At 33.9% G+C, this 15,653-nt stretch overlaps 3 protein-coding genes across 3 annotated transcripts in view; 1 reads left to right on the top strand and 2 right to left on the bottom strand.

Moving 5' to 3' along the window:
- LOC144964285 (U3 small nucleolar RNA-associated protein 15 homolog) overlaps positions 1–15,653 on the top strand; it is a 115,058-nt gene that overhangs the window by 51,586 nt on the left and 47,819 nt on the right.
- On the bottom strand, positions 104–10,555 carry LOC144966639 (GTP-binding protein 10-like). Its single transcript, XM_078903399.1, is given in 11 exon segments — positions 104–540; positions 2,644–2,767; positions 3,077–3,262; positions 3,870–3,922; positions 4,134–4,207; positions 4,954–5,098; positions 5,312–5,400; positions 5,853–5,988; positions 5,991–6,117; positions 6,756–6,853; positions 10,510–10,555. Coding segments are annotated over 11 exon segments (1,320 nt in total). The 3' UTR covers positions 104–298.
- Positions 11,959–15,221, bottom strand: LOC144964284 (uncharacterized). The gene is given in 3 exon segments (XM_078898370.1): positions 11,959–12,274; positions 12,277–13,651; positions 14,437–15,221. Coding segments are annotated over 3 exon segments (2,454 nt in total). The 5' UTR covers positions 15,205–15,221; the 3' UTR covers positions 11,959–11,963.

Raw genomic sequence — 15,653 nt, 5'->3', positions numbered from 1 at the left:
TGTTTTGCTTTGTTTTCAAGGGTTATACAAGGCTTGTGAATCCGGGTGCAGTCGAGATTGTTTTCTGACCCCCTTATCCACCCAGAAGTGATTGGTAGCTGGCTCTGTTAGATCTGGTGGAAAATATTTTGCATTAGACCAGTGCCCTAGCCAAAGCATAGCAAGCAATTGCTATTGCCAGTTTCATGCCTTAAAAACCGAGGTTAACTCCAGTTTTATGGGCTGACGGCACAGAAGGACTACTTTTTTAAAAATTACTTTACATCATTCAAAGTCAACTGAACTTAAGCTTCAACTTTCAAACCAGTTTACTTTTAACATGTTCGCTGTTGATAAACATCCAATCATCTTTGTTATCTGTGCTATCTGTGTGCTCAGATAATTCTAATCTCTTTTTCTCTGCATTTACATCCATGACTTCACGAATTCCGTTTTTTACAGACAAAATGTTTCTCTTCTTTTTGGCAGACATTGTGAATATTTTTTCAAAGTGAATGACAGATGTGGGATGAAAATCAGGAGTCACTTGATCCAAAGAATCTAAAAAGAAAATAAAATTGCAAAGAATAAAATATGAAAAACAATCTATATAAATTAAAATGCATGCAGAGAATTGTAAAATTGTTACCTATGCATCCCAATATAATAGACCTGTAAATGAGCTCTATAAAAATTGACTGAAACTCTTCGACAAACTGAAGATTCAATTATTTTTTTTTAAAATTAGGGCATCATTGGAGAGGAGAGTGATAAATACAATACATTAAAATAGTGGGTGTTATTCTTACTGGAAGTATGACTGCCATAATTTGATGTAGAAGGAATGCTAAATAAGCATGTCATTCATATAGGTAAAGATGACTTCATCAAAATCATATTCCTGCCTCTGGAATTTTTTTGACATAGTCAGAAAAATAATCACCATTATCATCTTTAACTTCTAGCCATGACCTATTGAATTTATTCCTCACATCTTTATCGATGCTCGACAAGTCTGAATTGTGATCCACGAACAGCTAAGCCATTGTGAGAACATTAGAATAATGTAGCAATGAGCAAACTTGATTTTCAATCAGTAAATGACCGAAAAAAAAAAAATTAAATAAATATGACTTCTGGCCAATACACTGAATTATTAAGTAGAAGTGAATTATCAAGAAGATAACCTCGGCAGGCGTAGCGGAAAAATTCAAAGAATCGAAATGAAGGTAAATCGCCACAAAACAGCAAGCTCACATGGCTTGAGCAAAACAATGGCAGAAAACGTCCTGATTTGCACGGGAATTAATTAGGCTACTTACCATTGTTCCTTATAATCAGGTACTCAATCAGTGAAGAAACGGTCAACCAGTTGGTTTACAACGTGAGGCAATCGAAATGTGCTTGTAGCAATCTATCCTAACTTTCGATTTGAAGGTGTCTACATAACATTCGCAATTTACTTTATCATAGTTTTGAGACTCGCCAGGTAAATGTGGTCAATTTTGGCTTAGATGAAACAGTGAAATTTATCGCTCGGTGGCTCAGTTAAAATTGGCTACAGTTGGGATCACGACGGGTTTGGAAAGTGAAAAAATAACTTAACGAAGGATGTGTGAAAATACCCAGGGATGTGTTCAGACACGCCTTTTATAAAAAGCGTCGCTTAGTCTTGGCAATATATACATCGTTAATATAAACGGTCCCCATGCGCTATGCGTAGCGCTGTGGAACACTCCTAATTACTTTACGGTCATTCGACTACGATTTGTGAATTCTTTCTTTTTTTATTATTTCTTTCTTTCTTTCCTTTTTTTAAATATTGGAATTTGACAAATTGACTGATTTCAGTTAATTGACTGAGAATTTACAAGTCTAAATATAAAAAGAAGAAAAAAGAAAATACTAGAACATTAATATAGCATAATATATATATATATATATATATATATATATACGCAATGTGCTCAAAGCCCTTTGCCAACAGCAAACTTAATTTAACATGAATTTTAAATAAATTGCAAAATAGAAAAATAAATAAAAAATTAAAGTAAAAGTCCCAAAACATTAACTGCTCGCATTCCTTTCCCATATCCTGTCGACTATCATAGTATCCAGGACAACTACCTACTCCTCGGCTTGTGTCAATTTTAACACTTGGCGCCAGCGTGTCTAGACTGACATCATAAAACTGTGAGTGTCTACTGAATTCATACAATTAAACACAGGTGTCAAATATTGTCATAAGATATGATGGTGTTGATTCTTTTCACCCGAAGTGTTCCCCCTTCATGAAATGTTAAAACAATCTTGGAGAGTGAATTTTTTTTGGTTTTAAACTTAGAGAAACTTTAATTTCCTCTTCCTGATCTTTCTGATTTTAAAGTCAGTCATCTAAACTTAGTTCATTCCGACACATATATATTACTTGCTCAAACTAAAACAATAATTATCATATTATTAACATTTTATTGACTTATAATTGTTGTTTTTTTAATCACCAAAAAAAATGTGTTATGCACAACCCCCCCCCCCCCCCCCCCCCCCCCCTAAAAAAAACAACAAAAAAAACAAAAAAAAAAAACCCCAAAAAACCCCCCCAAAAAAACAAACAAACAAACAAACAAACAAAACAAACAAAAAGTAAAAATAAATAAATCCTACCAGGCAAATTCTTAACAAGGTCCATTAATTTGTTGACTTTCGTCTCACTGGGGTCTGTGTCTATTTTGTTAAGTGCCAACATTGCAGGTTTGTCTAATATGCCATGGCCATATTCCTCTAGTTCCTGAGAAAATATAATAATAATAATAATAATAATAATAATAATAATAATAATAATAATAATAATAATAATAATAATAATAATAATAATAATAAAACAATAAAAGTATTAATAATAATCATGATAATAATAACAACAACAAAGAAAATAAAAATAATAATAGTAATAATAATAATAATAATAATAATAATAATAATAATAATAATAATAATAATAATAATAATAATAATAATAATAATAATAATATTAATAATGCTAATAAATAATAATAATATTTTAGATTATAGAATATTTTCGTTGACATTTACATACTTTAATGAGGAGAAGAAGAGTCTCAAACGCTGATCTTTGCGGGTATTTCTCCGACAACTGAAAAGGGTTAATATCCAAGATAAACAGCAGGGTTTTAGTTCTCTCAGCGTGTCGAAGGAACTTTATTCCCATTCCAAAATTTTGATGGGCTCCCTCTATCAAGCCTGGAAGATCAGCAACTGAAATCTAAACAAAGAGAGGTTTATTCCACATCACTCCAATTCACACAGTAGATAATGTCACAGCCACACAAAAAAAAAACCCTATTTAAAGAAAATAATAATTTAAAAAATAATAAGTTGAGATATTAATTCAGTTGTCTAAGTTATTATATTTATTAAAAGAAAAATTCTTTTCTTACTCGAACACACAGTGACCCCAAACTCACTTGAATGTCCCAAACTTTCTCACTTAATATTCATTGAAATTGGTTTCCTCAAACTTTTTAGCATGTTCCAAAGAGACTTCAACGAAACCTTGCTTGAGTGTAAGTGTAAGGTTGATACAATACAAAAACCAACAAGTTGCAAGAAAATGCCTTCAACTGCCTATAGCGCATAGCAGAAAAAAAATAAACAAGGAATAAGCAAAAAGTGAAAGTTGCAGGTTATAGTATTAAAGATAAAATATGCAAAAATTAAACAATTTGAGCCTACTTACTTTTCATGAAAAGAAACATAAATGCAAAGGTCTATGAATGACGTCATAATATGGATGCTCCCCAAATTTCTGGGCATTTTGTTTCGTCCCTTGAAAGCTTAATTTACATATGTCAAAGTATGCTTCAACTTACTTTCCTGCCATCATCAAAGACCATCATTCCAATTTGAGGTGCTATAGTTGTAACTGTGAGCAAATTAATTAAATAAATAAATAAATTAGTATATAAATATATAAATAACTAAGTATATAAATGAAAAAATAAAGAAATGAACAAATAACTGTTTAAAAATCAATAAATGAATGGACAAACAAATAAATAAGTAAATAAATAAAACAATAAACAAATAAATGAATAAATAAACTATTATCAAATCTCCAAATAGTAAATACTTACATGGGAATTCACTTATCTTTGGCTTCGCCTTTGAGATGGTGTTAAGGAAGGTTGATTTGCCAGCATTTGGAAATCTGTAGAAACCAATAAAATACATCTAATAAAAACAAAATACTATTAAATAGCACAGCATCATTCCTATTTTACTTATCCACCAGTTTGAATCAGACAAGTGTTTCTAGTAGTAAGCAAATGTCCTTTGAATCATGGCTGCAGCTCATTACTTGAAATGACAACACCAAACACAGATTCAGTCACATGACATATATCTTTAAACCGGAAAAACTTGACTTATAAAACTTGAATTAAAATAAATTCTTTCAAAGAGTTGAGTGAATTTTGTTTCTTAAACTTCAAAACCATACAATCCCTAATTTTGATAATTTATACCATTTTGATATAATACCAGATGGACATGGTGGTAACATTAATAATAAAAACAAAATTTAAAAAAAAATGTTTTTCTATAGCTCAACATCCACTAAATATGCTCAAAGTGCTTTACATTTTGGAACAAGACATGACACCTGTTAGGTGATATTACATTTTTTTTTTCCAGACAGAGACAATGCTGTTAACGGCCAGACACTCATTTTACCCCTGAATATGGTGGAAGATGTGAGTAAAAGAGCCTTTTCCAAGGACTCAACTATTGCAAACCCAGGACCCTCCGATCCAAAGGCGAGTGTCATACAACTGGATCACATAGCTGTACAACATAACATGAGTCATCAGAATGTCTCTACAAGAATGTCAGATCGCTGTGGAATGATAAAAGTGGAAATAATCATTATAAATATAAAGCTATCCTCTCACATACCCAACTAGTCCGACATCAGCAATCAACTTTAATTCCAGATTTATGATATTTTCTTGACCTTTCAACCCCAAAAACTTTGTATTGTGGTTTCCTCCTGGGCCTCCCTCTGACACAGTGCAGCTCTCGCCTTGCTCATTCAAGTCCACTGCAGAAGTATGTTATATGACAATGAAGTGTTAAAATTAATAGGCAAAAAAGGGGACCTAAATATATGTTGTTGCTATTGTTGTTGTTGATGATGATGATAATGATGATGATAAAAGTGATAGTGATGATAATGATGCTTATGATCATAGTGGACAGATAGTTTTCTTTTTACTTTAATCGTTAAAATCAATGTGACTGCTTCCATTACAACCTTTGGTTCCATCTGCTTTGTGGACTGTGATTCCTCTTGGTACTCGAATCTCAAGATCTTTACCGCTCTCGCCCAAAACATGAAATCTTCTGCATATGAAATATTAAAAATAAAAGCAAATATAATATTACTAAAAGCTCCAAAATCAAACAAGTCATAAATATTATCATATTAAATAGAAACTTGATGAAGTATAATAATTAAAAAAAATTAAATTAAGTACTTAAACCACCACCACTATGGTAACTATGATAACTAGAATAATGATGTCAACAGCCACTGTGAGAAGAAGGAGAAGGAAAAGAAGAAGAAGAAGAACAACAACAACAACAACAATAATAACAACATCTAAGTCAAGAATGAGGACAAGAGGATCAAGATAAGAAAGGATCATTATAATTTAATCCTTATCATTATTTCTCATCCTCACAATCTTTCGTTTTTTTTTTTTTTTTAATTTGCGGAAAAGATTGTATTACAAAAATACTTCTCTTCGTATAAAATAGAAAAATCAAAATGTTGCAACCATAACTTGACTTACGTGCTGTTTTCACCAGTTCCAGCTTTGCAGAATTGCCGAGGATAATTTACCAGTACACTCTTCAATGTCTTGACCTTCTTGTCTGCTCTGACAATCACCTTACCACCATCCCCACCAAAACCACCATACTTGGAAGGCCTTGTCCTCCTGCCCCTCCAACAGCTTTAAGCTGAACGAAGTCAACAAACTTTGGGGTTGCCTTCTGTATGGTGTGAAAACGTAGGATACCAAATACATTGTTTAAATATAGGAGCGACCTAGATGTCTGTGCATTAATAAATAAAAATTTTTTTATAGAAAAGAAATGTGTTGAAGGAAACAGCATTCTTGTGACTTAATAGGAGACAGAAGGTAAGAAAGCATTCCTTGATCAGAGGTGGGAGGAAATTGGGTCTTTCGAACACCCATAATAAAATGCACTGGGACCAAATTGAAAACCAATAATCTATGCAATGTTCTTCATTTTCCATTTGTAATTCTTTCCAAAAGCATTGTTAATTGAATTATACTTTTGTTGTATGACAAGATTAAATGGGGATTACACATCGTTCATCCAATTAAGCCAATTGACCAGTGGAAACCACAGTAGAATCATATTTTTCTATTTGTGATCTTCTTTCGTAACTTTGGCAGCAACTACAGAGATCCAGGGCGATATCAACTGGACATACATAGTTGTAAACACCTTCAAAACAATGTAACATCAATTGTTCACACAAAACATTGAGTCACCCATACCCTTTAGTTGAGGTCGGTGTCAGACCAGATGAGGAAAACACGTTGATGCAAGCTCTTACATGGGTTAATGCATCGTCCCACCGCTTTTGAAAGTAACTGTATATGTATGAAACTTTCTTAGACCTCGGGAGACAAAAAATGACACAGGCCACGAAATAATTCAACCGAAGTACACCTATTGAGTGTACCATAAGTTGTGGCTGTCTCAGTGTAATGACATCTTTCAATTATGTGTTCAGTAGCTTTGTCATGATATTTCAAAGCTGGAAATTGAAAAAGCTTGCTATAAAATATTCAAAATGAATGTCAAGCTCAGGCAAATTTGTCCTGATAAGCTGGGGTTTCTCGATTTCAAGGTCCCATTGTATATACATTATTTCTGCAATATTATTTCAGAACCATAATTCTGCAAACCAAAAAATGCAATTCTGTAACTGTAATACTTGTGCTATAAAACAAAAATTCCTCGCCAAACAGACTACAAATGAAAATATCACTGACATCTCAAATTTACGGAAAATGAGATTTAAACAAATTATAACCAGTAAGCTCAATATTATCTCACCATGATCCGCACAGAGTGAAAATGTTTGACTTTACTGAAACATTAAAAAACTGTTGAAACTATCACCAGAAAACTTTCTACTGATTATTTGAGGTGTATAAAAGTTTTAGATTTCTAACCCGTGAATGATGCTATATGTGCTCAAACCAGGTCCTGAATTGTACTTAATGTAATTCCTTTACCGTAAGAGAAATATTGCCCATTGTCAATAGTTTGTTTCAACTCGCACGAACAATGGCTTTAGGTCTAAATCTGATTTATTTAATACAAAAATGATTCCACTATAACCACTTCAGTGGCGTAGGGCCTTAAAGGCTATTAAGGCTAAGCCACAGGTCGTCATTGTCTTGAAAGTATGTAAGAATTTAACAATAAAAAGTCACACTTTTAATTTTTCTGTTTCACAAACAATGAAATTCATTGTTGACCTGGTGTTAAAAAACCCTTACAGAGCCTCAAAACTTGAACAAATCACACCGCTTTGAATTTACTACAGCTCGAGTTGTACTCGTGCCCCTGACCAATCAGTACAGCGTGTGGCTTTAAAGGTGGAGAAGGCTTCCAGCCATATTCCCACGGTACAACCAGGCGATGCATTTCACGTTTGTCGTGTGCTATGACTGTGGGCATCAAGAGGCATCTTGACGTTGAACTGAGTCATTGTGGCTTTCTTACTCGCAGCCACACACAATGACCTAATTGTTCCATTGATGGCAATGGTGTTGTACCTGTTACCCATCCCTCTTCGAGGCGTGTCAGGCATGTGATATTGAATTCCCCATTGTGCCTTTTAACTTGAGTGTGTTAATCTGATGTGTGCAGTGTTTGTTTTTAAATTTTAATTAATTGCTATTAAGTGTGATGAATCACGTTGATTATCTGTTGACTATCAATACCAGTTCTTTGAATAGGGAAAATAAACTTTTGATTAAAAGTCTCGGTCCCCATCAACCAAACGATTTTGTACTCACTATTAAAGACGGGAAACAAAATCGGTCATTTAATTTGATAAAGATTGGTATAGTCGTTTTCCTTGGCTATCGGTGAGAATAGAAAATAAGAGTTTATTTTCTTTTAATTGTATTTTGTTTGGCGATAACAGCAATACAGAATTGTCTTGGACAAGAAGTGGATTTACCTGTTTGAAAAATTTAACACAGAGAGCATTGAACCATCAGAAGTCTAACTTACATTTAAATATCACCACTAGATTGAAAACCGTTGGTACTCTTCACATAGGTGCACAGATTGACAGTGGCTATCGCTTATCTTTAGCCAGGCATGATGAACAAGTTACAAAGAACATACAAATTTTGGTAAAATAATTGAGTGCATCAAATTCTCTCTCTCTCTCTCTCTCTCTCTCTATATATATATATATATTTATTATATATATATATATATATATATATATATATATATATATATATATATATATATATAATATATATATATATATAATATATATATATATATATATATTATATTTATATATATATATATTTATATATATATATATATATATAATATATATATATATATATATATATATATATATATATATATATATATATATATATATATATATATATATATATATATATATATAATATATATATATATATATATATATAATATATATATATATATATATATATTAGCGACAACCCATCTCAAATCCAGCCCCATGCTCCTAAATGACCAGGCTACGCCGCTGAACCACTTGATGACTTTTCCAAAAAGTGGTAAATTCAGTAACATTTACTTTGTTGAGGTCGTATTTAATGTAATAATGATGCTAGGAGCCTGCTTTTTAACGAACAGAGTATTCAAAGCTCTTTAATTTAATGGTCATGTAAACAAACGCGTTATCTCAATTTAACAAAGCCACGGTTTTAGCCCCTATGCCACAAACTATAACCAGCCTGAGCCTGTGACAGATTTAAATTCAGCCAGACTGCTTAAAGGAAAGCTCAACAGCAGTCCTGCCTAATGCGCAAACAAGCTCGAGGTCGGATGATTTTGTATTCTATTAGGGTTAGTTATAAGTTTAGTAAAGGTGCTAGGGTGATTGTTTTTTCTATTAGGGTTAGTTAAAGATACTAGGTTTTATTTTTTCCTAGGGTTAGTTGAGTTGTTTCCCTTAGCACGAGGAGCTTTTGGAAGACGAAAGGCCTCCCGCAAACAATATGAGCTACTTGCATTAGTGCCACCATAGCCTTTCTCAATGGAGGAAAGGAGGTGAAAAAGCTGATATGTGCCTTTCTGCTCTCATAGGGAGGCCTTCCGAAAACTCCTACATCCCCAGTATTCTTTGTCTTTTATAATGTTCTAGATAGTAGGGGGTTTAGGAGGGGGGAGACTTTAAACTTTAAAATAAAAAAAGTTCCCCCCCCCCTCCAAAACCCCAGAACATTATAAAAAACAATGAATACTGGGGATGTAGGAGCATTCGGAAGGCCTCTCGTTCTCAAAACATATTCTTATTTCAAAATCTAAAATTATCATTTAATTTCATCACCTTGGATTTCGAAGCCTTTTTTGCCGTCGTTGGGTTGGTTGAAGTTGTGCACGGGCGAGTAAACTGATAGAAAACGAAGTTCAGTCGACTAAAATTTGTCAACGTTCCAAATCTAGTCTTCAAATTCATAACGAATAATCTTGTGACCAAACCATAAAGGTGTTCTTGGTTAAAACTTCATACTAAGGCCCGTGTCCTTAGCTGGAGTCTGTTCTCAGAACTTATCGGAAATCGAAAGTAAAAGTACGACCAAAGGGAAGGACAACTCTCGTACATGCTCGTACAATTTATTCAGTCGTACGACATAAAATTTCCATTTTTACCAAATTATAATTGGGTGGCATCCAAGAAGCTTATAAAATGTTCATATTATAAGCTTCTTGGTGGCATCTGCTTCTGTAATATTCAACGCGCTAACGTTGTGATTTATACATTTGAAACGACGTGCAGTTATTTGCATGTCTGATACCCCAATTTACTATGGGCTCATTGTTATAAATCGAAATCTCAAAAAAGAAAAGAAGAAAAAAAATAAATAAAAAAAGACGCAAAATACTGTTAAACAAGGCATATAAATAATTGCCTTCGGATGTCAGACCTATATACTACATATCTTCTTCTTCTCCTCGTATGTCTTTATATCTGGAGTCCCGTTTCGAAGATGAAGGTACTCGTCTTTTTGAGTTCTTCTAGCGGGTCGAGAAGTTTTTTTTTTTTTTTTTTTAACGTAGAGAAGTTGCAGAAGGCCAAATCTCTTCTCTATGGTGCATTTTCAAATTTTCTGTATCGCGGCAGTTTATACCTATATATGCTCTGCATCTTCCACCTCTTACCAATGAGCAGACCGGCCACTGTGTTAGTATCATGCGTCTGTGCCATAGCAAACTAGAGAGAAAGAGCATTGGTCTGTGCTTTTAAGTCGATTGTGAATACTCTTCAACAGTCGTAATGTCACTTCCTTCCCAATGACGCATGATAACTAAGTAACACTTGCTCTAAACTATCGGTACAATGGCGGGCGCCCGTATGAAATATTTCCCCGGCGAGCATTAAAGCGTATCCAGAGGGGAAAAAAAACATAAATTTGATCATGTTTTGACTTTTACACATTCTGATCACAAGACATATGAAAAGTTCTAGCCAGCATGAAGAATAAAAAGTAATGATTTTCTTTGTTTAGAACCAAGATGGCCGCCGTTGCCGGGCGGCGTGACATCAGACTACTGAATCCAATTGTGTCCTGTCCTGAGGCGGAACAGGATTACTTGTTCATGTCTGGGCAGCATAATAATATGGTAATCATCTGAACCTATTGGTGTAGTATGTGTTTTGTCTCGCTGACATTATATATATATATATATATATATATATATATATATATATATATATATATATATACATACACACACACACACACACACACACACATATATATATCAAAGCGTGATAATAAATCAGACAGCGCTGATGACCAGCCACCCTTGTTGAAATTGTAATGGATCCCATATCAAAGAAAGTAGAAAAAGCGCGCGAAACCGATACAAGCCATTTGGTCCAAACAAAGGAGTGGCATGAAAGGCAGTGAATATGTATTGTGTAACAGTAAAATCAGTAACAGTAAAGATTTAGCCGAGAAAGGCAATGGATGGTTGTGTCCAAGTCGCTCTTGACTGGGTGCAACGGCCTGTAGTTGAGGAGACCTTGGCCCAAATCAATAATTTGTGGTTTTATTTGAGGAGTAAACTACTACATGCAATAACTCACTTTATTTAGTCTCATCTACACCATGCAAGCTGCACTGTTTATAGTTTATGGCAATTAATTCAGCATCATTGAATCATTGCCAATATTTAAAAGGACCCTCCTTTCACTCCCACCCCTCCCCCCTCCCAAAAAAGACAGAAAAAACGTTTTGCATTATTCTGCAACTACAATCCAAAGATAGAAACACAGAGGAAGATTATGTCCAGCCTTATCTTCAACTAAATTATAAACACACACATACACTACACATACATATACACATGTGCGCGCGACAAACAAAAGAAAAGAAAAATGAACAATAAAACAAAATCAAACAAAACTACAAAAAAAGTCTCCCAAAAAAAAATAAACCAAAAACAAAAAATAAATATATAAAAGAATAAAAAAAAAAGGAAGATTAAAATAAAACAAAAGAAAAGAAAAAAATCAGATAAAGCCTAAACTTTCTGAGTCAATCCACGAAGTCTTCTCAATATGTAGTGTAGGTACACATTTTTATTAAACAATCGTAATTTATTCCCTTCTAACTGCCAACAACATTGTTTTCATTATCATTGGAATTGGCGACTGCCTGTGGTACAGAAATGGAATTCTCTGGCCATCCCTCAGCTATGATGATTGTATTATTGTCGGCTTGAATTATCATAGGTGCAGGTGCATCTCCTTGGCCACTGAAAATCTGCCCTGAATCAATAACTTGAATCATTTGACCATCCATTGTTTTGAGAGTCTGTCCAAATCTAACCTTCGTTTCCCCAGTCATACTACTACTGCTACCAATGCCGCTAACATTACTTTCAGGTTCTTGCATTTTCTTTGGCCTTCCTCTTCGTAAAAGGTCCCGTTTTCATGAGACCGAAGATGCCTTCCTAGATGACCTTTATTGCTAAATGAAACTTTGCATATAGAACAAGAATATGGCTTTTCCCCGCTGTGCATTCTGGCATGGTCTTTCACTTGATACCGCATTGCAAATTCTTTTCCACATACATCACATTTATATGGTTTTACACCAGTGTGTAGAAGTTTATGTTTTGTCAACGCTGCTTCCGTCATATAACTACGACCACATTCATCGCAATTAAATGTAATGCCAGTTATTTCAGACCTATGGTGTTTCATATGAAGTTTGAAACTTTCTTTGGCTTTGTAAGTTTTACCACAAATATGACATTTTAGTGGTTCTGTGCATGGTCGTCCTGAACGATGTCTCTGAAAACCTTGTGAGCTGTAAAATGTCTTACCACAGTCAGGACATATGTGTCTATCTTTGGGATTTTCATGTACTTTGTAATGATGCAAATGTAAGTAATCAAGAGTACTAAATCTAGAGTCACAAAATTCACAACTAAAATCACCTGTTTCACCATCTTCAAAGACCTCTCGTTTGGAGCAAGTTCCCATTCTAAAGTGTTTTATATATCCTGACTTAGTTCGATAGGATCTTTTACAGTCGGCGCAATCATATGAAGAAGAATGTTTCTTATCGTTCCTATGAGATGAGATATGAATTTCTAATTGCTTTTCAGAATGAAACGTTTTGGAGCAAATGAAACAAAAATGTGATGACACACACATCCCCCTCTTCATATGCTTGTTGCAACTCAAGACAGAGTCAAAACTTTTGTTACAGAATTGACATGTCTTCATATTGCACGAAAGACCAATAGTTCTCTCCCATTTCCTTTTTCTTCCTCTCTTTTTAGGTAAATGAATGTCACTGCCATCTTTTTCTACCTTGATTTGCGGTGTAAAATATTTACTTTTCAATTCTTTGTTTTTGTATGAGTTAACAGTTCTTTGCCTTCTCTCCAACTGTTTATGTTTTGAATTTCGAAAAGGAACATAATCAGCACTATCATCATGAAATTCTTCCACCCATTCACTATCACTTTCAGAATAATCTTTACTATTTTTGTCATCTCTAGCCTGTCTGAAATTTGGACTTTCTGGACTACTGGTAGATGGAAACGAATTTCTGCCAGTGTGCAACACTTTTGAGATTTTTTTCTTCAGAGCTGATTGTACAAAAGAATTTGACAGCAGGCTTTTACTAGTTTTCAGGGTTTTCTCAGAAAGATAATCAATGGCCTTAGGACCTGTTTCTGCAGATTTAAAAGAGCCTCTATTCTGTTTTGAAATGTTTCCAGACATGGTATCTTCAGTTGTCTCCATAGAGTCCACACCGAGAACAACTGGCTCCTCCTCTTCCTGAAAAACAAAACAAAACATAAATATAAATAAAGATCAAGAATACGAAAAAAAAAAGAAAAAAGAGAAAAAACCTGGATACTCAAAGATAAATAAATTAACCTTCATTACCAGTCTAATAAAGTACTTTATATATATATATATATATATATATATATATATATATATATATATATATATATATATATATATATATATATATATATATGTATATATCGTTCACTCCGGTTAATCACACACTCCGTTTATACTTATATGCTACACATTCCCGAAAAACATAATTTTTTCTCTTAATCGCACACCTTGATTGGAGTGACAACCAACAGCAATATGAAATCAACTATGCTGTTCCCGTTCCACACAACTTTTTGGCAAAAGCATTCGATCAATTCGTAACAATGGACAACAATATACCCATCAGCGGTGAACTGACATCTCAGGAACCACTGGACTCTGTTCAGCCACATAAAAGACATATATATTAGGAGCATTTTCACAGCCAGAGTTGTGCTTTATTGAATAATTTCAACAGTGTAAAATAGTTAAAATTGTCAATGTAAAGACTGCAAAACAAATAAATTAATAAGTTAATATTATTAGGAAGAAAAATCCTTGAAAATATTAAGTGACCATGGCCAAATTTCACGGGAATAAAATACATACAAATAGACATGAGCACAATTTTGACTGAATTTTTTGACCCATATCTAATCTTATTACGTTTTAATTCATGATTCATAAATTTAAAAAAAAAAAAAAAAAGTAGAGTAAACAAATTAGCTTACCATTTTCACCTCCACATCCACAATGTCACCAGATTTTATATCTTTTTTCTCCACTGTTATCTTCCTGCACACAATCATTTTGACAAATGCCTCAATTGTAGTCTTTTTGATAAAGTCTGGTAATTCAACAGTTTTGTCACTTTTATTAAGGTTATCTGATTCAAGAACATTATCTAATTCTAATGTATTTTGAGTGGAAGACTGCAATGAGGATTTTATTGGTAAATCAATCTTAGTGGATGCACCATAATTGGCACCGATATTTACTTCTTGGGTTGAATAATTAGCAACTGCACTCTTTTGACTTTGTTCTTGAAATGAACAATCGACAAGATTACTATTCTGACTTTGCTCCTGAAGCGAATAATTTACAAGAGTACTATTTTGACTTTTGTTAGGTTGTATTGTCACTTGTCCGTCATCTTTTCCCCTTTCAATAGAGACAATTTGCTCTTTTGCATGATGAACTGTTCTTTCCAACTGATAGTCTGGTTCAAAGAATAATTGGTTTCCAACGACAGTGCTTTCATTAAGCAATGGTTCCTGAATTATTTCAAAAGCTATCTCAGTCTGATCATCTTCTTTCTCCAGGTTGTTGACAGACGTGGTGTAAGTTTGAAACATTTGACCAGCGCCATCATCTGTGTCCTCTAATTTGACGATGATAGTTTTACCAGGGTGAAATGACGCAAGCTGTGACAGTTCTGATCTTTCGTTTAAAATGATGGGGACCAAATTATCGTCATCGCCCCCATCCATTATCGACATGTCTGTGTCCTAAGATCAGATCTACAATAAAAAGAAAGAAAAAGGTCGACAATCATAAAATTAATTAAAGTGGCTAACACTGGGGATCCTTAGCTTCTCATCTAAAAAAAAAAAAGAAGTTAATTTTAACTCTTAAAGCTTAAAACTATGAGACTGGATTTATTTCAAATTGTTGATTTATCCCACATTATGTATTTGTCTTCGTTAAAAACCATAGATGTTTTTCACCTTATTTGGTGAATCAGAAGTAGAGGAAGAGGAAAAAAAGAAGAAGAAGAAGAAGAAGAAGAAGAAGAAGAAGAAGAAGAAGAAGAAGAAGAAGAAGAAGAAGAAGAAGAAGAAGAAGAAGAAGAAGAAGAAGGAGGGAAGGTTGAGAAGGAGCGGAGCGGGGGGGGGGGGGGGGGGGGGGGGGGGGGGGGGGGGGGGGGGGGGGGGGGGGGGGGGAGGAG

Source organism: Berghia stephanieae, chromosome 2, assembly GCF_034508935.2.
Source record: "Berghia stephanieae isolate SIO BIC M18660-M18661 chromosome 2, UCSD_Bste_1.3, whole genome shotgun sequence".
Taxonomy (NCBI): domain Eukaryota; kingdom Metazoa; phylum Mollusca; class Gastropoda; order Nudibranchia; family Aeolidiidae; genus Berghia; species Berghia stephanieae.
The sequence above is the reverse complement of the archived record's forward strand: the minus strand, read 5'-3'. Positions and strand labels throughout refer to the sequence as shown.